This window comes from Echeneis naucrates, chromosome 8, assembly GCF_900963305.1.
Source record: "Echeneis naucrates chromosome 8, fEcheNa1.1, whole genome shotgun sequence".
In the NCBI taxonomy this organism is placed as follows: domain Eukaryota; kingdom Metazoa; phylum Chordata; class Actinopteri; order Carangiformes; family Echeneidae; genus Echeneis; species Echeneis naucrates.
Genome location: NC_042518.1, coordinates 5,920,762 through 5,946,639, shown reverse-complemented (window position 1 = coordinate 5,946,639; position 25,878 = coordinate 5,920,762). Strand labels below are relative to the sequence as shown.

The 25,878-nt window shown below is 42.4% G+C and overlaps 1 protein-coding gene across 1 annotated transcript in view; it reads right to left on the bottom strand.

Moving 5' to 3' along the window:
* Positions 1–13,463, bottom strand: part of znf385c (zinc finger protein 385C) — a 68,644-nt gene extending 55,181 nt beyond the window's left edge. Inside the window, exon 1 of the mRNA XM_029508881.1 lies at positions 13,136–13,463. Within this exon, the coding sequence (XP_029364741.1) occupies positions 13,136–13,463 (328 nt within the window). The remainder of the gene's footprint in view (positions 1–13,135) is intronic.
* Between the last annotated feature and the right edge of the window lie 12,415 nt (positions 13,464–25,878).

Genomic DNA, 25,878 nt, shown 5'->3' with positions numbered 1-25,878 from the left:
GACACTCACATGTATGAAGCGATAGGTTTTACTGGCTAATCCAGGCTAGTTCCAGTAGGCCTATAGGGGGCTAGTCTAATCCTGTTATCAGGCCCAACAGATGCTGTTGACAGAACAATAAGCAGGGGGCCAATATTACAGCGCAGCCCCGAGGAGGTCATGAGCCAAACTCATCACAGCAACAGCAGCAGGATCGCTGGCTGGCTGGAGCGAGCTGGACTCTGCACTGGTCACACACACTGGTTCTGTCAGGCTGAACGCTTCACTCTGAAAGCCGTTCAACTGTGATTTGTTTGCTGGTATTCCCCCCCACACACACACACACTTTTCTGCAGTGCAACCCAGATGGATGGTCAGCAGTCAAATTCATTAAACAAAACAACAACACTTCCATATTTGCATGGAGGTAATACCCCGAAGCCCAGCAAAACATAAATCTCTGGGTGTTACTTTATCAAGTATATTGCTCATTTGGGCAGAAAAAAAGTGCAGAAAAAGTGAAAAAGAACAAAATTGAACTATGAGTATAAAACTCTGTAACTAAAAGGCTGAAAATTAGCAGGACCGTGCATAATCCAACCAGAACAACTGGACTCAAAGGCAAAAGATTTGAACTTAAGACATGAAACACACATCCTTCGTGGTGTATCCAATCAATTATGATGTCGACATCTATAATAAGCTCAACGATTTTACATTACTTCTCTCATTTCCATTTTGGAACATAAACAATTTTGAGTTTTGTGGCCAACTTATGCGGCGTTTGTATGCGCGCTTTAATAAAGCTATGATGTGCTCTGTGTGTATATCTGTATGTGTGTTGTGACTGTGCTTGCAGATCAGAGTAGAGGCACACTGCCTGGGGCTGCTAGATTTGTGCCTCCACTTCTAGCAAAGGATCCTTTCTGCTGAGTGTCTACTGCACACAACATAATACATCAGTACAGTGTGGAAAACACACACACACACACACACACACACACACACGCACACACACACACACTCATTCACACTCAGGATGTTCTCAACCATCTATTTCCCTTTTGATAAGAGAATTTTACAGTACAAATTCACAATATTTGACTGCTGTGTGAGTGTTTTTGTGGACGACATAAAATTGTGTGCGGTCCGTTTCTCTGATGGCCAGTGTGACTATGACGCACAGACCACACTTCAATGTGTTTTTCAGAAAGAGAAAGGGAGGGGCTGCACACACCTCTACAGTGTGTTTGAGATCTTTGATTTGGCTGATATATAAATGTTTTCTGTTTATTACAGCAATGGGTAATTAACGGGAACCACTTGATGACATCTTGGCTTGCTTGGTGTGGCTAACGTTAACACCAGTAGCCTTTTCTCCTCACAGGTAATCCCACACGTGTCAGCTGAGTGTGGTATCGTGTTCCTTTGCTCCAGTGGTTTTCTTATCTGCCAGCTATTTGTGACACCACCTACATTCAACCTCGTTTCATTTTCTGAATCAAAAAATTCCCATCTGCACAGTTTTGAGAAGATGTCTTATGTCCCACTTATCCACCTTCTCCTACATTATGTAGTGCCATTTAAATGCAACAGTTAGCCAGCATTGTATAAATAAAATATTAATTATGAAAATATATATATATATTTCCACTACTGACGAGCAACATTAGGAACAACCTAATATCCCTAACCCACCATGTCACCTCACAGGTCTCTGCAGCAGCACCAACTCTCATCACTCACACATCATCATGAGGATCTGAATCTGGCTCTTGGAGACTGAACTGTACCAGCAGGCCACCCATACTGCCAGTTATCAACATGTACACCAAATCAGAGTCAACTTAACCTGCAACACACACCACAGTTACTGAAACCGAAAACGAAGCAGAGGTATGAAAAGTCTGTTGGAAAAATAAAATAAGAGGCAAAGAAAAACTGCAGGATCAACATGAATAACAGGAGTCTTGTGACTGACATGACTCAGTCAATAGTGGAGAGAGGTGACACAAATGTTCATTGAATAATCACATTATGGAAGCCAGTCACGCACGAGAGCAGAAATAACAATGACGTTTGCCGGATGATGAGGAAGTGTTTTCCTCCCCGCTCGCTGACTTTCTGGTTTGTGTCCCAGTTTAACTAAATCCCATTAAAAACACTTTCATCTCACTGCACTTCATTACTGTCATAAATGCTGTGGCTCGCCCCAGAGAGAGGCAGGGATTAGACGAGACGAGCTCATCTAAAATGTTACGCTCTCGAACCCTGGCAGCTTTTTTTTAATAAAGACACTCACTTTTAAACTCTCCATATTGGATTATCCAAAGAGACCCTCCAGCGCAGAAGGTGGCATGAAGGTCAGCCTTGTTGTGTAGGTGTAGATCTGTGTCCTTCTGCCCTTGCACACTGGCAAACAATGTGTTAGATCTAAACGGCAGCGGCCCTGGCTCAGTTCATCTCTTTTAAAAATGATGATGGGTATAGAACAAGATCAATGGAAAATGTTAACTAATTCAGAGAAGAGACAGCATGATAGAAGAAGAAAAAAAAAGAGGAGCTTTAGAGGCATAAGAAGGAAAAGGAAGAGGACAGCAGGGAGGGAGGCTGATATTGTGTGTCTGATTGGATGCGATGGGTCAGAGGCTTTCACACGCATTTATGAATGCTTATTTTAAGCAGAGCCCAAGCTGGGTTAATCTTTACTGCTTGCCTGAATGAGGGTGCTGATTAAAAGCTAATTATACGCTACAGATTTGGCCTCTGGTGAAGACTCTGCTGATTTGACACGGCTTGGACTCCGGTCTGGGTGCATGCCTGTGGGCTTCAGCTCCAGATAGCCGTGTGTGTGTGTGTGTGTGTGTGTGTGTGTGTGTGTGTGTGTGTGTGTGTGCGTGCGTGCGTGCGTCTACAAATCAGAGGGGAACAAGATGTCAGCACGAATGATGGGTACTGTGACGCTTGTGTTCGTAGCCCTGATTAAGTACTGTATTGACACACAGTTTTGCAGCACATATTTTTCTTGACTTTTGCCATTTTCTGCTAACATAAACTTACATTCACGTACATTTAAAACAACATCATTCCGATGGACTATGAATAGTATATATGAATACATTTAAATTAGACACACTGTTTATACTTCTGTACTATGAGTTTTGAAACTGAACGTTGTTTGGGCACCACGTTGGTAATTTGCCTGTGCATACGGATGCATTTCGATAAGTGCATGCAATGAAGGACAAAGGCAATGTGCTGATCATTAGGCAGCGCTACTGCACACAAAAAAGTGACATTTTATTGCAAATAAAGACAAAAAAAAATATCATGAAACCCCCCTTACCCATTCTTGTTTATTTGGAAACCATTTCCATGATGGTCTTAGCCACAGAATGTGTGCATAAACTTTGTCCTCACCTGTCTTCTCCTCTCTTTCTGAAGTCACACAGCGTTCCTTCCTCTTAAATTCTAAGTAGCTCAGCGTCTGACTCGTGTTGCTGTGTGATTGGCTTTGACTTTCATCCATCTCCATTTGAACTCTCTCAGGGCTTCTCTCCCCCTCCTCTCCTCTAGCTGGCATTCCACCACTCAGTCACATACACAAGAGAGGGTTAATATCTGTTATAAATGCAGCAGGGAAGAGAAAATAAGCACGAGTCCTTTGCTGCCTGCTAGCATTTTGTCCTTGACATCATTACTCCCCTGCCATGGTGATGTTCCCAGTCTCCGACCCTCCTGCAGGAACTAACCTCCGTGCCTTGCAACAACACCACATGCATGTAACAACATTGTCTCACAGCCAATCGCCTGACGGGTGTCTCATAGTCCTTGGCTATTTATGTCTTGAGTTGTGACACAATCATTGTTTCTTTTTTCAAAGTGCTCATTCTCCTACCAAGACTGCAGCCAGCATTTCTGAGAAGCACATACAAATGCATTAGCTTTTTAACAGCTGCATTGTTTTCTTTATGAGCTGAGAAATTATGCCTCATGTTCATCAGGGGCGAAAAGTCGTTGTCATTTTTAAAAAGGCCCCACTGCTAGTTAGTAGGACTAAATACTAACATCTTGAGTTTAAACAAAAAAAATAAGTGTTTGTCTTGTTTCTTAATGTGTTGTTAGATTAACTATAGTTCACAAACAGCTTCAACTGCTGATCTGAAATCACAGGAGCAACAGCCTGCAGCTGCTAAAGCGTCTTGTCAACAAGAGTAGAGGACAACTTTACATGCTCACCTTGATGTCAAGGACAAGATCATTCACAGTGAGATCACACCTGGTCATTGCCTGCGCTGTGTGTTTGATTGTGTAGAGATGAGAGGTTGTGTTTTTTTTTAAGGCCTGGTGTACAACTGGAAGAATCTTGACAACCCTAACCTCTCTCTAACTCTCGCCTGCCTAGCTCTCTCTTTTCCTCCACCACCCCTCCCTTCTCCACCTCCTCTTGCCTGTCTTTATTATTAGTGGCAGCTCGAGGCAGTGGACCGGAAAATTCCCATCGAGAAACAAACCCACATCTGCATATTACAGCCCTGTTTCACGTCTGCCATGAGCGAATAAATTAATACATGAATAACAATGAAAATCATCCATGAGTTGCCTCGCTCACTTTCTAAATGGCGCTGTGTGTTTGTGTGAGTGAGTGTGTGTGTGTGTGTGTGTGTGTGTGTTCAGCGTCAGGGGAAGCTGCGTTTGTCTCTTTTGGCCATTCTCACCAGGGAGCCAGGCTTATTTAGCATAAAACCTGAAAAGAATAGCATACCTACACTGCAGCAGGTTAAAGTCACAAGTCAGGTGCGGGTGAACGTTGGGATGCAAACGTTAAAGTTAAAGGCCACACAAAACCATCACCAAAATTATGCTGGCAGATGACCCAATGTGTAATTTGAGAGGGCATTGCTGTTACTTCTTACCCGCACATTAAAACGCAGTTACATTTTTTGTTTTCTATAATTTTTCCTGTTAAAGAAACGTTTTGGTGAAGTTTTCCTTTCTCCAGACTGCCAGCCGAAGCAAATTAGAATTCATAGATTTTACAGGTGGAAACACATTTGAGATATAGAGAGTTTGTGGCTGTAGAACTGAATTTCCCTTGGTTTTATATTTCAGGTCTCATGTCATCATTTAAAAGGTGCTTCTATTTGAATGTGTTCGACTTCGTTAGCTCTGTATGTGCAGAAAGAACATTTCGGTCGGACAAAAAAAAAAAAAAAAGAATCATGGTTTTGTTTACCTTAAATACAATTAGCCTTCCCTGTGATATCCTCCTGTTCTTTTACAGTATCTGTGAGCTCAAGCCAAAGGCCAGAGTTAGCTTGAGTTTGGGACAAAGTATGACGTGAGAATGTGATGGTGTGTTATCTCTTTATGAGCACATTAGGCTGACATCTCCACCAGTGAGATGTTTATTTTTGTCAGTGCATCGTACATGTCCTCCTCCCACTTTCTATCTCATCCCATTCCTCAGAGTTTACATCTGTTTACAAAGGCTTGTCTACTTCAATGTCGTGTACGACACGGCGAAAGTCTCTGGAGGTCCCCCGCAACGAACAATGGCAAATGTTCCAACACTGTTAGACTACTTTGCCGTCGATCCCACTCATTCAGTGTGATACAGAGGCTGTCGTGAGATTAGCTGAAATTCCAAAAGGAAAACCAACCCCAACATCCTGTTGCTGACAGATTCAAAATACAGTCGCTCCACAGAGATGGTTCTAGCACCCCAGTGTGCTGCTTCCATTGGCGAGGGGGTGAGGGATAGTAGGTACGTGCGAACTTTGGTAACTCTGAGGCAGAGCAAACTTTCAGGGGTCATAAATCCTGTGTCTATTAGCAGACAGCTCAGACTCACTCTGTAAATGACAGGGCTTTTTTTCCGTGTCCACTTCCTGCTCTTTCCCTCTCAGACATCATTTGCTCTATTCAACCAACCTCTCAGTGTCCTTTCCAATCTTTAGCCTTCCCTCTCAGTCGCGTTGATGTGATCCTTCCCCCTCTTAGGGGCCCCATCTTCCTCGCTCCTCTCCCTCATCTGCTTTATCACTCTCTCACCATCTCGCCTTTATGCCTGCCTATACTTTTTTCCCTCTCTCACCTCTGCCCCCGCCCTGGAAACAGCTGGTAATAAGTCACTCAGCTGTAATTTTGCCCTTCTAAAGGTATGTAATGATGGGGTTTGGAGGATGGCTAAGGTGCAGGTGAGAGGGGGGTGGAGGTGAAATTGCGATGGAAGGATGGGGGTCAGTTAAAGGGACTCTTCTCTTCTCAGGAAGAAAGCCTTTTATGGGCCTTTTTGCGATGTGCCACTGGGGGAAAAGAGAAAAATTTGCCAAAAGCGAAACAGAGACAATAAGAAAGTGTGTGTGTGAGAGAGAGAGAGAGGATCATCATGTCACAGTCTGCTTTTGCTGTTCCTAAATGAAACTTTACAATATCTCAGAATATACACATACTGATATTCAGTGTGTGTTGGAGGCAGTGTTATTTATTACTTCATAAGTAATTCATTAAGTAGTAGTAATATAGTATAATATATAATGTAATGTAAGGCATCACACTACTTTTGCATTACTGTGAAGTTACTCTCATCAAAATAACTGGAAATATGGATTTGGCATTCTAAAGATAGCTCCTTAAGCTCAATTAGCTGACTACACATGCAGTGAAGGGTGATGTGGTATCTGATTGAGCTACACTTGAGGCTAAAAACTGTATAATAATAATAATAATATTATAATAGCCACAGTAATTTAAAAATACTGGTGCTATTTCAGAAAGTGGACAGATATTTAGGTATCGCACATGAAGTGCATTTAACTACGATATTCCTCATATCCTTATTTCTGATGAACTGAAAGCACTGGGCGTATGCCCATCTCGCAAACATACTGTCCAGCGTTGCATCTGCTGTCTGTTGCGTATAGAAGCTTAGAAGGATAGTGAAACATTGTGTACGAACTTTTCTCCTCTGCTGATCTCGTGGGTGATTTTGGCGATTTTGTATTTAAAAAAAAAAAACAAACAAAAACACCACTTCAATCCAGGTTAAAATGTATTGTATCACGTGTTACTGGAATTTGTATAAAATATTATCAACTTTTTTTTGTAATGCCTTACATTACTGTGTTACAACAAAAAGCAATATATTAAAGTAATGAATTACTTTTGTAACATGTTACTCCCAACACTGGTTGGAGGAGCACAGTAGTACACATTGAGTTAGGGCCTTTACACCTGTGAAAGCCCAGTGAGTTCGACTTTAACAATAAAAAAAAAGGCTGCACTGATCCAGGGAATGAGGCCAACATTGAGCGAGTTGCTCTTGCTCTGTGACCGAGTTGACAAAGTGTTGTTGAAATTGACTGATATTTGATGACATTTAACAAACTGGCAAACAGTTCAATTCATTTAGCAGATATGTTTGAGGCGGCTGTGGCAATATGGGTTTGTGTATCAGACAGGCCAGATAAGGGCTGATAGTGAGATCTGCTTGGCCTTCTTCCACAGACGGAGCCAGACGACTTGTCAGCGCCCTGGAAAACACAGGATGATTTCTGAGAGAAACGTGCGCCCCTATCTTCGTCTCCCCATGGTCTTATGATCGTCACTCCTTGTGTTTTGCGCTCCACTGGGCTCTGTGTGTCAACCCTGCTACGCCTGCTGACCTTTTCCCAGAGTTTGAACTGCCATCTCACGCAGGGACACACCCCGGGGGGCAAAGCAGGAGAGGAGAGAGAGGAGGACAGTAAGCAGGGGCAACTGAGGTGGATGGGCAGTGAATAAGTGCAGGACTCCACAGCCACATCACATTTGAGGAGATTTACACACTTTCCCAAGCCCAGGAAAGGACAGTTTCTAAAACAAAATTATGTCATAGTAGTATTAACTCACGCTGGTATGGTGCAATCTCCTATATATCCTCAGTGGCTCTTTTTCTTTTTTTGATAGATACTGCCATTCATATATATATAAATTTTTATTTTATTTTTTTTTTTTTTGTTCTCACTATAAAACTGACATCAAACAGGAGACAAGTGTTTCCTGCAATTAGACAGAGTCATCAACTAGCAGCTTCTGCAGTCTTCAAAAAGACCAACCAGGCAAAGACAATACTCAGCAATTTATCAGGATCAGAAGAGAAACCAAGATCAGACAGAAAAAAAACTAACAAAACAAACGAACACACAACAACAACAACAACAACAAAAAAAAAAAAAACACAACCCACACAGACACACCAAAAAAGTACGGCTGTCCAAAGATGGAGAAGTCATTTCACTCGGCTGAGAGGCGACAGGCAGGGGGGAAGGAAAATAGAACGGCGGAACAAAAATAAAACACAGATGCGCAGATGCATTCACGCAGAAAATCCTTGCCTTTAATCCAATTCCTCACGCTTTATTAAAACAGAGCCGGAGAGATGGAATCAGACAGGGACCATGATGAAGGGACTCACCATGGAGAGGCGGCTCACATTACAAAAACATACACTAACACACAAACATGCATGCACACACACACGCAGCAAAAATATATGCACAAATCAAAAGGAAAATCTGACGTGGAAGACGGTAAAATGCTAATTCTCTCTCTCCTCCTCTCATTTTCTGTCTCATAGAAAACACATCCAAACATGACACATTTATGCCTCCTCATAAAGCTAAGGAAGATTAAGACAACAACCACACACAAGCTAACAGTGTTTAGTCAGACTGCTAGATTTATAGACCCATCTGGGTCATATCAGGCCAGGGTGCTGTCCATCCTCCAATCCCTTTATTCTTCTCTTTCTACAGCCGTTCATCATCATTTGATCATCTGCTCTGAAAAGGAAGGTGATTTACAGCACCATGCTATTCAGTTGTGTGCGTGTCTGTCTGAATTGCTGTGGAGCTTATGTGCATGAGCCATTCTCATGGGGGGTGCAGCGTGTATTATTTGTTTCTCTATATTTTGGTGTCTGGCTATGAGTCCTTGCCCAAAATCAACAACAATGGTTATTATAAAAAATAAAGTCCAGTCTCCCTCAGAAGACTGGATGCCATGCTCTTAATTGGTGGGTCGGAGGAAGTCCAAAGTCTTCCCAGCCTGACTACTGGGAAAAGCAGACCTCCAGGTGAAACGAAGTACGGAAGGGGTTCAATGCCCAATCACACCAACACATGCACACAAACGCAAACACACAAGCCAGCATTCAGGACACATTCACATGGCTGGAGGAACTGCTGCTGATTTACAGAAAGATGTAGGAAAGAGTCTCTCTAACAATTTGCGCCCACATGCTCTGCACCCCAAGTGCTCAGAGTCCTCCCACAGACTTGAAAATAAATATGTTGCCTTTGAAACAAATGATTAATAATGCGTTCATAGTTTTTATAAATGAGCTGCCCTCTGTTGGCAGGTTGTTATCGCTGTATATCTGAACTCTGAATCTGGAGGATGCAGATTGATGTACAAGCATATACCTGCAACATGTGACTCACAATGCACATGTGACATGGGTCGTGCTCTGAGGGTGAATTTCATGCAAGGCTTATACAATGAGGAAGATGAACACCACTTTTGAAGTTTCAGTGAAATGATGAGTCATCCATACAGACGGGCGCTGTATGGACGACGCATACAGCGCCCGTCTCTTTATGCTTTTTTTTTTTTTTTTTTTTTTTTATCAGAATGATGATATTAAACTGAATCACAAAGGTTAAAGTATAAAAAAAAACATATTTTTTTGTTGCTGCAATTGAAGACATATTATTTATTTATTCTTTTTATTATTCGCGAGGACATTATGCAAGTAAACACATTTGTCAAATAAACAATGACATATCTCTAAAATACCTATCTACCAGCTGCTCTAGCTCTGGTTCAAAATCTTTGCTGTGGCATGAAATATTGCAAGATTTGCCACTGTTTTTCTGTTTGGACAAGATGAAATATAGCCAACATTAGCAGGAATAGAAGAGGCACAGCAGCCTAAAACTACGTTAAGTCAGCCTTTTGTTGGGTTTATTTTCCCAAAGAACCAACAAAGAGCCCAAAAAACCTTTGTTTTATCTTCAATAAAGCTTTTTGCTTCAGCCGAATTGAAAAGAAAGAGAGAAAAACATCCTAATTTGTTTTTGGATGTTTTAACATCAGTTAGTCATTACCACCTTCATTTTAAAATGAGTGCATTACAAACAATTCAGCTGGCATTCACAGTGAATTCATATGACTGTGAGTCATTCCATGATAAAAATGGGCACAAGACGCATAAATTAGCACCTGAACTCATATTGTCACACGACCATCTAGACACCTTCTCTCCACTCAGATCTGTCAGCGTCAGGCTTCTCTCCATATTATTGTCCAAGATAAACAAGTGATATAACCTAACCACCAACACATTCATCTTCTAGGAAGACATTTTCCACCACATGTCCAACATCCGCAGAAAAAAAAAAAAAAAGGAGGGACAATGAAGAGGAGATGAAGGAAGAGCAAGACACGGGAGAGAGAGAATAAAGCCTGGACCCACTGTCAGCTCAGTGAAGCAGGGAGGGAGGGAAACACTTGCCGACATGGAGATGATTCGCTGGGAGAAACGCACACACACACACACACACACACACACACACATGCACTCACATTGATTTAACAACGAAGAAAGAAAGACTCTGTTCTTTATTCATAGAATCTACATCGATCCATACCAGACCGAGATGCCTTACTGTACATATGTGGGCTAATATGAACACTGATGCACTGAAGCGTGCATTCAGGTCTATAGAGCACAAGTTACAGACACTGCAACATTTAAGAAGTCTAAAATTATCTGAGCCCGACATGCAGCATGCATACACACACACACAAACACACAAACACACAAACACACAGCAAGTTGTGGTGAAGCTGAGGACACAGCAGGGCTGGCTGCCTGGGGGAGTCAGCAGAAGGTGAGCAGAGATAAGGCTGTGTGATTGTGACTGCATGTCAGAGAGAATCTGCACACCACAACCGTTCAGCATGCCCCGCACACTGCACGACACATTACACACACACAGACTCACAAACTTTTATATATTCAGTCTGCATCACTTGCAGCGGTGTACCAAAACTGGGAATTTGAATAACAACACGTGCTCTGTGAGTATGTACTGAGTTTCTGCTATTTTACAGAACTACTAAGTATTGAAGTTAGATACTCCCTGGTCTGCTCCATCTATGCACCCTGACCTCCAAAAACTCCAAAAGCAAAGAAGTTTTGCATTTAAATGTGTCAATCGAGACCATGTCAATTCAAAATTCACTGTCAGTCTAGAGACTAACTCTTATCTATGGAATAAGAAAAGAGGAAAATTAGGTATTAAATTCTTATTGCACAAAACCTTCCTGGACTAGAACAGTCAGCTCCACCTCACTGGCTGCCTTGGCTTCATCAGGCTTTAAAAGCAGTGGGCAGTGTGTGTGTGAATGGATGGATGGTAAATGTTAGAGAGAAAAGTAAAGAAAGGTCACATACACACTGGTGTTTTCTGGGTCCATCAGCATACAAACCCTGTTGTCTGGGTGAAGCACTTCACAGCAGAAAGCACGGCCTGAGCACTTTGTGTGTAAATGTAAAACACAATTTTCAGCTCAGTGTATGAGGCCTTGTGATGTGCTGAGCTCAGGCCATGACCAAAGTGAAGGAGGTAAATCTGAAAGCTCTGTCTGCTGGTGAAAATTTTGTCTGTCGACTTTGCCATTTTCAGCACAGTTCCTTAAAAGTTTTGAGGAAATGAAGTCTAAATGACTTCTTTCTCCTCGTCTTACAAAATCCCTACTTCAAAAGAGCCACAAGTTGGATCCACAAGCACATCTAAATAGCGATTTGTATAACTGTTGCGTAACTAATTAATATTTCACACTGATAATGACTTCTGACAAAACAGAATAAATGTCAGTGAGTCACAGGCATGAGCAGACAGCCCTGTTTGAGAAGAGTCAGATAACAATCAGATACATTGTTAGCATGTTAAAAGAAATCCTTTTCTTATATGCAAGTTATACATTTTGAGAAGCTAATTTTTTCAAGTGAAACTCTATTCTATGGCAAGCTTTATATTTAGAAAATGCAACAAACGGCTGGTGGAGGGCTTTACAACTCAATGTAGACCCGCAGAGCATTGGTCACAGATGTTCTCGCAAAGTCTGTAATGGCAAGTAGATGATGAACGACGCACGTTATTGCAAGTACAGTGAATTAGAATATTACTAATGAAATGATGAACAGTACCTGACAATCTTAGTTTATACGTGCATATATGTGAGGTCAAACTCAATGTCAAGGTGGTTCTCTCATGTTATTTGGTTGCTACAGTTTGAAAAAAGCAATATGGTTTACAACAAACACAAAAAAAGAAAAAATCTAAAATATATATCCATGTATGAATCCAATCCCAATAGCTTGTTATTAGTTAATTCAGATAGACGTCCTCTCACTCTGAAACCAGCTGTTACCAAAAACTGTCACAATGCATCTCTGAATTGAGCTGGATTTCTCATTCCTATAGGTTTATTCTCTTCACAGGGGTGTGTGATCCAGCTTTCCCGTGCTGTTTTTTGTTAGTGTGGCTCCTTCAGGCACAGCTGAGGACAGGAATACCACAAGTGTGAACAAGTAAAACTTAAGTGAGATGCTGATTTCTCTGCAGAAGAGTCCTAATCGAGCCTGTGACTAGAATGACAAAATGTCCGACTTCACTCCAGCTGCATCGCTCCCAGAAGCACAACCATCAAACACAACCAGCACTTAATTAGCTCCTCACTTTCTGACTTCATTCAGTTCTGCTCCACTTGCATGCTTCTGTGTGTGTGTGTGTGTGTGTGTGCGTGTGTGTGTGTGTGTGCGTGTGTGTGTCTGCAGTGTTTTTGTGTGTGTATCTTCAGCCCAAGGCTCTGTCTGAACACATTTCAGCAAATAGAATCCTATTTGTTTAACTTCTGTTGAATACAAGTAGGGAGGCTTGGGACAAAGAAGCTGGTGACAGCGTGCTACGAACAGTGTGTGGGATTCTGTTAATGTCCGTGGCCGTATTGTGCAAGGCGGTGTTACAAAAGCTAGTGGCCCAGCATTTTATCCAATGTCCTCCATTTATATCAAAATTCCAAGCAAGAAGCACTCGAGGCATACCTGTGCTGTTTGGCATCTTGCCATTGCTGATCTGTTTGAGTCTCTTCTGGTGTGATTTGCCATTGTAGTGAATTTGGGCCTGTGCGGCGGAGTTAAGTTGGATGTTGCAGACTTCACACAAAGTGTAGCTCCGCTGCTTCCTCTCCCTCTTGGGTCTGTAGAGCGTAGAGGGCACGATGCCCCCTTGTGACTGCTCATCTGGTACTGCGCCATCATCCTGGGTTTCACAGCAAGGTTCGCTCTCCATCTGAGCTCCCAGCGTGGAGCCAAACCCCCTCCTGTCCAGCTCGGTGGTCAACAGAGCCAATGGGCTGAACGGACGTTTCATACCTGTGAGAGATGAAGAGGATTGGGTAAATGCAAAGGACAACACAGTCTGAGTGACAACAACGTGAAGAGCAGGGAGGACACTAGAGGTTGCCTTCAATTTTCAAAGCATCGCACCATTAGCATGAGCAACACATTGGCACAGTCGGGCTGAAAGAGTGTAGCCGTGCGTCACATCTCCAATAGATGAAGATATCACCTTCCCCGGCCTGGCCTGACTAGGCTCACACAGCACACAAAGCCTGCTTGTTAAAGCATGATAGCCACAGGCAGGAATACCCCTGATTCATGAAGCTTTGCAGAAGAGTGTGTGGAATCTGACCCCAGTGCTGTCTCATGTAAGCCAAGCTTGTCAGCACCCTCCAAACACAGCGACAACTGCACCATAAACACGTGCACATGAACACATCATTAAGGTGACAATAAAAAGAGCGACTTGGAACAACTGTAGACAAAATCACACAGCACACAGGGCAATGTTCAGGTGGGGATGGTGGTCCTGGGGTGTGAGGACACACCACTTGGGGGAGACAGAGTGCTGCAGTGCAGCTCTCTGAGGACCAGCGAGGCCTGTCTGTCTAGCTGCTTGTTGACTCCACGCCTGCCTATTTGTCTGCACCCCGCGAGCCAAAATAATGCAGCTGGAGCTGAGCTGCCGCTGTAAAGGAGTGCATCTGGGAGTCTGTGGCTTATTAAACAGCAAATACAATAAATGCAAAAATGTATACGAACTTAAGCTGGAGCACTTGTCCCTTCTGCTATCTCTGTTCAATAGGCTACCAACACCTGAAAAAACCTGACGGATGGATATGTGGGGGCAGCCATGTCGTCAGAGACAAACAAGCCAGCAGGGTTGTCAGTAAAGGCAGCTGCTTGAAATCCTCAGATTTTCCAGGCAAAGCTGTGTGGTCAGAGGAAGAAGCCATCCCAGGAGAGCGCATCACAGAGAGGAGCTGTTTGTTTCATAGCTACTGTCTCTATAAATAAATAAAAAGGTAGCCTACAGTAGCCCCATGAAGGACTGAGACATCAGCATTGGAAAAAGTCGTGGAAATGCACCCAGCTGTGCATTTCTGCTGCTGGCTTCTTGCCTCCACCACGAGTTATTTACGTAAACACTATAACCGCTCAGACACACACTCTCATACACAGAGAGCAAAGTAAAGCAGTCTATGATGCATACATACCTACATGCATAAAAAAAAATCCTGAGTATACACACACGCACGCACACATACACACAGTGCTTGAAAACACATTAGGGCATGCAGCCTCTCTGAAAGCTGCTATTCATGTTGCCAATCTGGGAGCACTCAAGAGGCTCCATCAGATGTTTTCTCAAAAGCTTTGAGTAACGCTGCTCTCTGGCACCCAATGAAAAAAATCTCTGTGGTGCTTAACCACGCAACCTCCTCACACTCCTGCCAAACTACTCAGCCACCCGCCCGGGATTAACATGGTTGTAAAAACAAAACCTTCACAATGAAGACCTACAGCACATATTGCATTCTGTCTTTCTCCATCACAGCCTTCCATCAATAGACTTTGCGGACATGCCTCTCCACCACTGGCTTCATATTTGGTGCTGTAGTTTAACCTCCTGCAGAGGTGGCATGAGCCTTTACTGTGAGAAAATCTTCTCACTGTAAAATGAAAGAGAGAGCATTTGGCTCTGAATACTAAAAGCAATTTTGCCTTATGTTTTTTTATTCATTATTTTTTCCTAATTTGCAGTAAATAAACGTGACCTCAGAATAAAACCTCTGTATGTGCACACAGCGTGGCACAGAAAGTGGGCAGAGTGCAGAGAGGAGCATAGTTCTGCCCGGTACACCATCTGCATTTTGAATGTGAATCTTTTGGTTAGAGAGCTACAGGAAAGCTCTGTCATAATTCCATGAAAATAAACTCTGAATAAAATTATTTAAAACAGGGAGTGAGACGATAGTCGAGTGACTGGGGCACACTTGGTACCATGTATGTCTAAATGCTCTGAGCTGGTTAAGAGAGTCTTACATTCGATTGTTCAGTCAGCTGGACTTGTCCTGTATGTCTCTCTCTAGACTGTTACACAAACACACTTATTTAGTATGACCAAAACATGCAGCAAGTTTGACGCTCTTTTGTCCCTCCGTGTCCATAAATGATGCAGCTGAGAATGGATGCGTACAGATGACCTATGCACAAATCCAGCTGCTAAATGGAGGCCAACCAGGTCCAAAGACTTTCACCTGCATATAAACAGGTATGTGTCTTGTAAGTCCCCTGAGGCCACTCAGGGGACTTACAAGACTCTTTCAGCCCCTGGTAGAAACTGTGAGAGACAAGACCCCATGTTGTGTCTGCACACAGAGACCTGCAGGGCAGATTTGAGGACAGGAGATTGTCAGGGGGTAACCCTGGGGCAGCAGATGGGACAGCCAACCTCGCCCATGTCCGTTGTTTCCGCTGTCTGATGTGCCCCCCCCCTCCCGACAACACACAGCCTCCTCCCCCGGCACATGGGAACCATCAATCCCTTCTGTGATCTTGCTGAAAGACCCAGGCCCACCCAGCATAGCGGATCAGCAATAAAAACTCTATTTATGATCTTGTGTCTGCTGCTCGCTGATCCTGAAATACTAGAGCACTTTCCTCGGCTCATACCAGCTTTAACCACTAGCCCACCTCAGACACCCACCCACCCATCCACTGAGGCCACAGCCATGGGTGGGGGTGTCCATTCTTCCTGATGGAGGCAGAAACTGGCAGGCCACTGCAAACACTGCCAGCACTTCAACAGCTACTAAATCAAGCTCATGAGAGGGGGACACCGACAAGTCACAGCCAGTGAGATTCCCAAACTTGGCACGTGATGGCATACAATACAGATTGTCAGGAAGGCAGCAGCACATGTGTGGACTGCTCACTGACAAACACACACTTGCGTATGGGTACAGTTACACACTTAGTCAATCATAAAAACAAGCTGCCCTCTGATTCTGTAAACAAAGAATACACAATTCAGCAAACATGAGCCATTTACACCTGACTAAATATATCCACGGCTGCCCAGTGCACATGGACTGACCTCTAAACTATAAACACACACAATCAAAAGATGAAATCCACTGTCTCACAGGAGAGAGACAGAAGCACATGGATGACAGAGAAGGAAAAAAGGTAGCCGAAGGGAAAGACTCCTGACTAAACAGGACTACTCAGATACATAGTTAGGCTCCCGTACCAGCAGTAACAACAGTCTTGACTGTGAGCAGTGTGACTGTGGTGAGGCTATTCTATTCCCCGTGGTCAGGTTTAATCCTGACAATCAGCCAGTGCTCTGAGCGTTTCACTATGTAAGGTCAGTGATGGCAAAGAGACATGGAAAAGTGAAGGGGGGGGGGGGTGTTGGTGATGGGAGCACAAAGGCCTGTGTATAATTGGCATCATCAAAGTATCATTACTGTCATTACTGCTGTATTGTCATTACTGCAGGCACAGAACGAGTCTGAGGTCTTTGAAGCTCCGTGTCCTTGTGTCCAGTGCGTCAGTGCTGATTATGTGAAGTCCAGGCTACAGTTTCCTAATGAGTGTAATTATACAAGAATCAGTTTTGTGCTCATTGAAAAGAAAGCATCTACCACAGGGCCATGTGTTTTGCAGCCACTGTCACCCTGAACTCAGCCCTGAGAGTAAATAAAAAGCAGTGGCACAATTGATATGTTTTCTCTAATCTTTGTTTGCAGCAGTCCTTTGGCAGCGCACAGGCAGGACATTTGGTCAATCTGGGTGTGATGTGTGTTTACTTGTGTGCATGCATTTGCTGGTAGAGGAGAGTGCGCCAGTGCCCGATTCATCAGACTGATCCAATCTTTAGGGCTGCACTGTGTCTGCAGGTGTGTGAGAGCACTCTATATATGTGTGTATGTATATATGTGTGTGTGTGTGTGTGTGTGTGTGTATCCATGACAGTTCGTACATACCCATCAGAGGCACGGTATTAGAAAAGATGGGGGGTAAACAGATTGATTAGAGAAACAGACTGATGGTGAGGACGGCTTACTTACAAGCACACAAAGCTGCACATCCCTAAATTCAACCAATTTAACCACCACCATCAGAAAAACAAAGCTCTCTCTCTGCTCTGAAAAAGTTTCAGTCTTTAATGATATCAGCTTGGCCCCTGTTTGAAATGACTGCAGAATTTCTGGCAGACTGGTTACACTTGGTCATACGTTACGTTGGAGAACATGTAACTTCAGAGAGGCTGTCCGAGTTGAATTTCTTATTTAACCTCTACAGCTCTGTGGACACAACTCACATGAACATCAGATAAACCACTCACCATGTTTATCATCTACCAAATTTCAATTCTGTTTTTTTTTTTCCACCACTTTATTTTTCATCTAAACATAAATACCTCAGTAGATGTTACTTATCACAATTTGTGATTCAGCTTGTACATGATTTGTCACAAAATTCCTGGCTGTGTGTTTTGTGTCATAAATTGAAAAATGTGCCCACTGTGCTAAATATCAAGTGCTATCTAATTGTGTTTTCATTCAAAATCCGAACAATTTATGGTGAAATCGATCAAACAGTTTACACGCCCTCAGATAGTTGTATGCAAGAGGCATAAACACTAACAAGTTATTTGTTGTCAACTAGGTTGTTGTGGAAATTAAGCTTAGAGTTTTGTCAGGGAGACTTTTTTCTTTTTCCTTGCACGCGCTGTCTGAGCACTGTTTCCTACTATAGGCCCCACCTGTTCATCTCATCTTCATCCGATCACAATCTGACATGGTGAACTTCAGTCAGTCACTGGTAACCTGGAGAATTTCAATATTCTTTTCTCTCTCTGTTGTCATTCAGCACCATGTTGAGTCTGTGACCCACCGACACCCTTTACCACCTTAAATATGAACACCAGATCCATCCAAATGTCATATTTCACTCAGTAGCCCAAAATCCCCACCCAGGAGCTGCTGCGAGTTTGTTAGAATGCAGACATCACTTGCCGTTTGTAGTTTGAAGAAATTGAAAAAGGAAAAAAAAAAAAAAAAAAAAAAACAAGCACAAACATCCAGTCTAATTCAAATAGCTGGTGTCTCCGCTGTCCAAGGTAAAGGTCCCACGTGTCTCTATATATTCTGCACCTCGCTTATGTTTGCTTTTGAGCCTTTTTATGCCATTTTCCAACTCCATGCTGAGTGCACAGTCAACGAAGCCTCTTCTTTATGCTTCACTTATTTGCTTGTTCTCAGATTGATATATTTACTGCGCCTCCATCGCACAGCCCCCCTGGGAGCAGTTATTAATGTGTACTGGATGGTCTCAGATCGTGTGAGACAGGCATTCCTTCTTGTACTATGAATGCGTGTCGCATGTAAGCATTTCTACAGTAGCATGTTTGCATGTGATAACTGTAGATGTTAGATGCATTTCTAAGTATAAAAATGTCTTTACATGTTTACATGTCATGCCTTTATTTGCCTTTGCAATAGCATATAGAACATATATTTGAATTATTTGAAATCCTAAAGCTCTTGATCCACTGCACTTGCGGAGAACAAATCCACAGCTCACTGCTTTTCTCTCTCTAGCTATAATGCCTCTGGAGTGCAGTTTGATCCATTCTTCGAGCTTGTGTTAAAACTGATCAGCGTTTAATTTTAAGTGCTTCTTGATAGAGCAATGAGTGAAGCAAAGTAAAGTTGTTACTGTAAACAACTACGAGTTATTTACCAGCATGTCTGTCGAGGATGAAGAGAAACATCTGCTCATTTGCATGTAATTGTATGCGAATCACTCTTCTGTAAAATCAAAAGCAGATGCAAAATATGTCTCTTTTATTCCACTTGAACAAACTAACTTAGATAGTATCAAGCCTGATCTTTGTCTTTTGCCTGATAGTGAGAACCTCATGAGCACGTCCCTTGAAACAGAGGAATACAAAAGGGGTTTCCTTGTTACTGATACATTTAAAGCATTCTCTGGTACAGCATGTACATTTAAGGCTCAGCTGTTACGATTCTGCCCTGCGAGCCTATGCTTCACGTCATCACCTAAAGGAAGAATCGGCCCAAAAACTTTAAACTGAGCACACTATAATCCAAGTTAGCGCATGCATACACAAAAAATAAATAAATAAATAATAATAAAAAAAAAATATATATATTATTCTAAATGAAACAATGTGCTGATAAATACAACTGTATTCTGTGAAATCTGAACAATAATTAAACTGTTCTAAACTGTTGATTATATCAACAATGCGAAACATTATAGCAACAGTTAAAAAGGTCAGCACCCTGCCAACAAGGCTGTGAGCATTAAGTTAGATATTTCATTGGACTTGACATGCAACTCATCAAGCCTAACATGAGAACATGAGGCCAAATACTAGATTTACAACCTGCAAAAAAGAAACACAATCACTGCCCTGAATGGGTCGACTCCATCCAGTGTGGTCCTATTCAATTTTCAACCGCACTACTATTCAAACATCCGTCTGTCTGAAGTGTGCTAAAGTTAGCCCATACAGGAAAACTGGCCCATATTTGCTCCGTTCACATTTCCCCAAAAATTCAACTGGGGAACTGCCCAGTATGAGTAACCACATACACTGGGAGAGGTTCCATACAACACCAGATATACTTAGACATGGACAAACCCAACCTCAGCCCCAACACATACACACACTCATAAAGATGTGGATGCACAATCGTCACTCACTTATTCTGTGGGGCAGACATATTCTGGATGGCCATTTGTTCAAAGGTCTAAGTGTTGATTTTACAGTCTGCTTTGGACAGTGCCCCAAACCCGTCCTGTCAGTTTCATTAAAAACACCTGACATGGTGTGTATCATCCAAACAGGACAGCCTCATGACGGCGATAATGGAAAGACACTATGAGGAATAATTAGTTCCCTACCAGGAATAAATCCAATTAATTTCATAATAACGAATGACCGTCTGGATTGTAGCAGACATCTGCTGGCTGATTTCGTGTCACAATAAATGTTGGCAGTTTGAGAGTGATGCTGCTGGTGGTTGGCATGTGCCGATGTATTCTGATGACTGGATTCAGAAATAGCACCAAGGACATTCGCCACCTCTGGCTTAGACATTCATGCCTCAGAGGATCACTAAGAATTATTAGAACAGACTAGTTCGGGCTTCCCTTTCCCCCACTTCTACAGTAAATCTTGGGAGAGAAAATGAAGCTCCAGCCTTAAACTGAGTTTTCATAGTGTTTTAAACACACACACATACATATATATAAATGAAAATGACATATCAGTCTCACAATTGAGACGGTGTTGTGTCCTCTTTGCTGTCAGATGTCAGAGGAATAGGATTAATTTAGAGTAGGATGGACATGGATTGTTCAGAGAGAGAGAGACCAGCTGGATTTTTGCTCTCAGATAAAAGACTTTAATCCTGTATGTATTTAAACATGATGAAATAGGCTAAGTAAAAACGATGTGCCTCCATCAACTCTTCCCTTTCTCCAAAGTCCAATGCAATTACCATCTAAGGATTCTGGGTATCCTTCAGGCAGGACTCATCAGAACGTCAGGAGTTCACAGGCTTCTTGACTAATCAGCACGAACGAGCAAACACACACACACATTGTGGGAGGCAGAGAGAGGACAGATGCTCTACGGGGGAGAGTGGCAGGACTTAGGAGTGTATTTTACATAGAATTTCTAAAACTAAAAGCCAAGGAAGTTTAATCCATTTTGATGAAACCACAGCAGGTATTTAGTCCCTCTGTTGCAGGCAAACACCAAGTGTGGGTTAACCCTGCTCACTAACCTAATCATTTTCCTGGATCCTCTGACTGAATTTGGTGATTGCCAGGTGGGAATACAAAGAAAAGTCAATCCACTATTGCTCTCATATTTATTGCCCCCGCTACACCCCCAAGTTATTAATGATGGAACTAATTGTCTGTATGCAAGAATATAGGAGCCTCGGGTTTAAAATGGCACTTCCATAGGCATCAGATTTATCTGTGGAGCACTTGCAAACTCCAACACTCCAGTGACAGAATCACTTTCCCCACATAGCTTGTGTGACAAACATGCACTCTGCAGACAACAGAGAGCCTGCTGTGGCCTTGATAGCATGACTGATGAAGATGGGACAAAACAGATTGCCTTCAGGAGAGAAGAGAGGAGGAAGAAGGATGCAGGTGCAGTTTTTTTTTTTTTTTTTTTTTTTTTTTTGTATGTATGAGGGTTAGCTGCATAACAATTGCTCATTGAAAAAATGTTTTTCTACTAATATTTTTTTTTCCTATTTTTGTAGATTTTATTTAAGTCCTTAAAAAAAAAAAAAAAACACACCACAGTGAATCAGCTGGGATCTGTGGCTGCTGAAAGCTTCTGGTTTCTTTCTCTTCATGGGGCGGAGAAGATGTGCACAGACGTTCCCTTACACAGCTTCTTATGAATCCATATATACCTGAGGAATTCATGCGGCTTTGACCACAAGCTATTTAGACAGGAATAACCAAAACAGACTCAGGGGCCACCACTGGCATGCTGTCATGAGATTAATACAAACATGTTCGTCCTTCTAACAACACATCAGTACACAAGTCAGGACTCAAATTTGGCACAGCAGGCTTAAAGAAAAAAAAAAAGTCTTGGTGATACTTTTATAATGCAAACTCTGCTGACAGCCTTACCTTGAAGACTTAAAGGCTTAAAAACCCAAACCCTCTTCGAAGGATTACTTGAATTATGCCGGATGCAACTTGGATTCTTTGGCATTTCATATTAAAAGGTGAATTTATGCACTTTTACCTGTTAAGGACAGTGATGTTTATTTTGGTATGTTTGCTATGCTACAAATGGAGAAGAATATAGATAAACAGTGTAAAATGAATGAACAATATAAAAATAATCTTTAATTGAACAACTCACTGATTATGGTGCATAAATAGATATAAATATCCCATCTTACTGTCTGTTTATGGTACAAAGCTTAGCAATACATTTTTGCTGCCCATTTGTTCTCGTTCAATTATTCCTATAAATGTATAATATGGAGACCACAGGTTGAATCCAAATATCTTCACCAAATGACACAATCATAGTCGAAGACCGAATGGGCCAGTTGTTGTGCCATCAGTAAAATCACTTGCACTGTTATTTCTCTAAGAGTACCACTCAAGTGCCCAAGTGAGATGGCATACTTCACCAAATTAGATTTGATGTCAACACTCAATGTGAAAAAATAAACAACTTCCAAGAGAAGTTGGATGTTGGATTAACTGTTAAAGTGCTCTCAGGAATATGACGCAAGATTATTTGAAAAATGAATGAATGGATTATTGTTTACCTCAGTCATTCAGTTCCCTTTAAATTACCCATAAAAAGGTCAAAGGTCAATAATGAATCACTTTTCACCAGCCAGATTCAACCTGCCTCACGCCTCTAGTGCATTTCCTCTCACTGGATCTTACGGATGACACCTTCAATGGAAGGAGGCTTCACTGATGCCAAAGCTGTGCTGCTTACAAGCACTCCTAATGAGCTGCTTCCTTTCATCGGTGTGCTGTAGCTCGGCTCAGCTGGGGAGAGTTGTAATTACTGAGAGGATTTGATTGCATTAGTCTCATCCCTACCTGTTGTTAATGACATTAGTTCTGTAGGAGGAAATTCATTAGACACAGAGAGCCGGGCTGGTTTCCTTCACATGTGGTTAGACATACAGACAAATTACCTGCCCTATTGTAAACAAATGTAATTTAGTGACTGGGGTATTTATGGGACATGTACACAAACAACCCAAGTAACTTCGACATGTGACGCCAGATGGTTTGGAGTTGAGTTTTTACAGGAAGGGAGGCGAAATGGCTGTCTTACCACAGAGGAGCTAAATTGAGACAGTCTACATGATCTAAACATATGCACATTCACACAGATGAACGGACACAAACAACATCAGCCCTGCAGGAAGTGGTCTCAGAGGAAAGACCAAAAGCAGAGCTGTCGCAATAAGAGAGAGATAAAGAGCACCACAGTTGCTGAAACGCTGTTTCAGCATGGGAGGTGATTCAGCTGCACAGGCAATGTGTGTGTGTGTGTGTGTGTGTGGTGCGGTATCTTAGAGTACTGTAAGTATCCAGCCACATTACCCGAGGGTCAGCTATGGTGTTGATCCTGGCATGTTAGCCATTACCAAAATCTGCCCTGCACCCATCAGTCCCCAGTGCCAGCTCCAACCAGAGGAGGAACTGCAAACCATGCTAAAAGTTTAGAGAGTAAGTAGAGAGGTTTAGGAACCGAGTGAGTAATCATGGTTCTGACTACCATTTTACACATTTTAATAGAAACATGCCTATAAATGCTACTTTAATATCTTGTCTTGAAACAATCTCACCATCGCAAAGCTCTATGGGCAACAATAAAATGCAACATAATTTCCTTTGTCTCTGTGCACTTGCCTAATGGTGTGAAACTGCATCAGCAAGCTGTAACAGACAGAGTCACACTTAACCCAACACTTTCAAGTCGCCCTTACACAAAGGTATCCCCAGTGCTGTGAGCAAAATTGACAAGGATTTAAATTTAATAATGTCATATATAAACATTCTGACATATACAAGATGGTGTCAGCTCCACAACAGTGCTTTTCATGTCTTACACTGATTTAGCTTGAAACAAGCACTGTATCCAGAGGAGAGACAATCAAGTGAAAAGAGTGAAATGGTGAGGGAAAAGGTAGTGATGTACAGAGTGCCTGCTGAGTTCATTTCAGTTAGACTGACTAACAAAGTGCTGCCACAGAGTTCCCACTGCACACGGTGCTGTCTGTCACAATATCTCACATAAACGCCTTTGGTACATATGCAGTAGTTGCAGCCACAGATGTGTGTCACTTGTGGTACAGTTCCCCTGTATTACATGACTTAATAGTATATTTGTAATCTAATCTTATCAACAAGTTTTCAGAATTGTACAGGTATGAATAATGAACATCTGGCAGTCACAAAGACTGAAAGAATTAACACGAGCGAAGACAAACTCAGTAACCGTCTATATTCAGATTTCCATTTTATAGAGCACCATCATCAAAAAACAGCATTCATCAGAGCTGTTCCATTTGGCAGAATGACAAAGGGAATACTTTGTGAATCCATTTTGTGCGAGGATTTAAGTGACTGAAATTACAATTTGTTTTATTTCTATGCCAAGAAAAGAGGGTATCACACATTTTGAAGCTGCACATGCTGTGTGTCCCCAGCATATGTATGACAGAAATTATAATCAGATCTGTGATCGTATGTGAGGAAGTAGGGGAGTCTGCTCCGACTTTCATGATCGCAGCCAGGATGCCACATTAGAGGCGCAATCAGAGCAAGACTGTACTCGACTGGCACTGCAGAGGCTTCCAAAGTCACACAGAGATGAAGAGCGGTGGGAGCTGAGGGTGGAGGGTGAATGGCAGTCTGCACAATCCTGTTATCTAAGTACCTTCTATGCCAAGTCTTTGATGAAGAAGTACATCTGCTTTGTTTAGCCTTTGACAGAAAGACTCCGGACACAATCCATGCTCGGATGCTTTCCAGAAAGGGCCACAAGCACAGCGAGTGCACGTTGAGCTAAAAATGAGCAAGGCCTAGCATAGCAGACAAATTAATACATTCACACAGTCATGGTCATAAATCAGCTTGCAGTAACCTCTGTGCAGTATCTGGGTCACACGCAGTGTCTTGGGGTTGGTAAACATGGCTGTGGTTGTGTTCCAACTAATGAAAGTGCAAAAACACTAACTTGACAGCTAACACACAAGACAGTTATGTCAAGTCCCTCTGGTGAGGTCTTTAGAAAGTCAATCTGCCTTGTTGCTGTAATAGACAAACTAGACAGACCTCTGAACACCAATTAAGTTGCCCTTTAACATTCTTCCCTGCACTGTGGCCAGATACCTCCCTCCATAGCTAAACATCACGTCTTCTCCGTCCCTTGGCGCGGCACACACTAACTCCTCTGGGCTCTGTTTGGGTATTTCAGACTTTGCCAATTTCCTGCCTGATGTCAGTAGTTCAAGGAAAGGACATGCTAAGGCTGGGGTCAATGCACGTTTATGAGGAAACAACACAGGAGCGTGTGCATGTAATGAAATGATATGGCCCAAAAAGCACCAGCTGTATTCCCACATAAAAAACACACACACCACATGCACCAGCACAAACAAACCCACACGCCATCTCCCTTCCACTTCGCAATTATGGCTGCGTATTTCCTTTTTCTATCAGCAGTATCAACAATAAAAGACTCAGAGGAACCAATTAACACTGTTAAACTGGGCTAATTATCAAGCAGTCACTTTTAACTCTGTGTTTATGAGTGTGTGTACGTGTGTGTGAGTGCAAGAAGGAAGCTTGTGTGAGAAGATAGAAATACATGATGG